Raw genomic sequence first — 2,017 nt, 5'->3', positions numbered from 1 at the left:
ACATCGGTGTTTTGGCCACGAGGAACTCAGAATCCCCTCCTGCAAGAAGAACGGTGTGGCTGACCCAGTCCTGCCGCATTTAAGTCACTAAGCTGTCTCTCCACTGATTCCCACAGATGCAGAATTGAGCCTGAAAGGACTTAAAAGAACTACTGATGGTTAAAGGTTAAACACAAAAACCTATTTTGCAATTTATTTGACCTTTACATCATCTGTTTTCAGTCTTTCTCTGGGTTTGCTAATGACATACATGCTTATATACAACAGAACCTTAATTTAAGCACTAATTTGAACGGTCATTCCCTACCTGATGAACACAAACTTTAGTTCTGTGCACTCTGCCAACCACACACAGAATTCTCACGAATGCTCATGAGAACTCTCTGCTGGATGATGCTGATCCCACAGTGACCGTAAATCAGCCTATTAAAAAAAAAAAAAAAATCAAAGATCCAGTTTTCCAAAGCTCCCTTTAGCAATAAGAGAAGGAAGAAAATTCTCCCTTTCTTCCCTTATTTCCTGAGGGAATAAAAAGCACAATCTACAAGCAGAATGGTTTTTCAGTGGTATGCTCTCAAGAGAAAGCTTTCCCAGAACGTTGTTAGCAGCTTTTAGAGAAGCAGCATTGACTCGAGTTGGTGTAACCACGTTTGCTGGGTTTTCCTGATTCATGTTTTGTTCCCAATGTTTGTCTTTAAGGCCTCTGAAGAGGAAAAGCTTTTCTGCATTTGCTCCTATGAGCAGAAATAGCAGGTGAATATATGTGGCAATGTAGTTGATGTAGAAAAATTAGAATTGTTTTATCATCACCACGGTAATGGAGGAACTCTGAGGAAGCTGCTAAACTTTTCTTATTTAATCCACCTTTTCCAGATAAAACTATGGATAGGCAATTCTTTAGAGTAGAATAACGTCTGGGCACGCATCTCTTACAACCCATTGCAAGGAAAAGGCTGGCTCCGTACTGAAATACGCAAAAAAGTTTGAAATACCACTACACGAAAAAAACTAAAAACCTGCAGCATTCTGCAAGATTCCTTTAAAAAAACATGTCTGTGTGATCAGAGTCATTTCTGAAAGCTGGGGCTCTTCACCGGTGACAGTTTGGAGGTGATGCCGAAGGGGTCCATGCTGTCCGTTTCGAGAGGCGAGGAGTACACCTCCGGTTCCAACCCCTGGCTGTAATCGCTGTATTCGCCAAAGTCTGTTGACTCCACGGGCACCGTGTTGATCATAGGTAAGAAGTGAGAGAGCGGAAGAAAATCTTTCCCTTTGAACTGTTGTCTTTGCTTGGCACTACTCAAAGACACCGATATTCCGTATTTTTTTGATTTGTAGACATTGTAGCCGTCTGGACGAATCTCCTCTTCAAAGGAACAATCCTCGGTGGAATACCTGAGCTGAACAGCAAGGAGTAACGAGAGTTACAAATACACCCACCAGAATCACTGTGTCCAACCACAACATAAACTGTGGATGCCACCAGCCCTCCTCCCTCTGCCCTCAGTGGGGATGTCACCCTGGATTGTCACGGGTGCCCCAGCTGGGTGCACCTTGCGAACCCCCTGCCAGATCCATGCTGCTGGGCTGCCCGCTGCCTCCCTGCCTGCCTGCTGCAGGGGTGCCGGTGGGACCCATTGCTCTGGTGACTGTTCTTTCAGTGATGTGCCACAGCCACCAGGATGAAGTGCCCTGAAGCACTGGGAAGTGGTCAGGCAGTGGGACTGGATAATAGTTGTAGGTCTCTTCCAACTGAAATATTCTATTATTCTGTTCTATTCTATTCCATTCCATTCCACTCTACCCTATTCTACTCTATTCTACTCTACTCAAGCTCCCCACATGGCCCATAGTATGTATTTGGGGTTATGAGGCTACTAAAAACTCAATGCAGAACAGCTGGATTTAATGTATGCTCATCACATGAAATATAAGCTTTGAATCCTGGATGTGCTCTTCTCCACAGCTACCACACCTATCCTGTGCTGGGCACAGGGAAAAAGGATCTGAGATGAGA

At 44.5% G+C, this 2,017-nt stretch overlaps 1 protein-coding gene across 1 annotated transcript; it reads right to left on the bottom strand.

Moving 5' to 3' along the window:
• Positions 1-1,067: 1,067 nt before the first annotated feature.
• Positions 1,068-1,400, bottom strand: FGF19 (fibroblast growth factor 19; the record flags this gene model as incomplete). The annotated part of the gene is made up of 1 exon (XM_010085797.1): positions 1,068-1,400. A coding segment is annotated over one exon (333 nt), but the record flags the coding sequence as incomplete, so codon positions are not given.
• Positions 1,401-2,017: the final 617 nt, after the last annotated feature.

The sequence above is a fragment of the Pterocles gutturalis genome, unplaced genomic scaffold (assembly GCF_000699245.1).
Source record: "Pterocles gutturalis isolate BGI_N339 unplaced genomic scaffold, ASM69924v1 scaffold25740, whole genome shotgun sequence".
Taxonomy (NCBI): domain Eukaryota; kingdom Metazoa; phylum Chordata; class Aves; order Pterocliformes; family Pteroclidae; genus Pterocles; species Pterocles gutturalis.
Note: the sequence above shows the minus strand (reverse complement) of the source record. Positions and strands in the feature narration are given on the sequence as shown.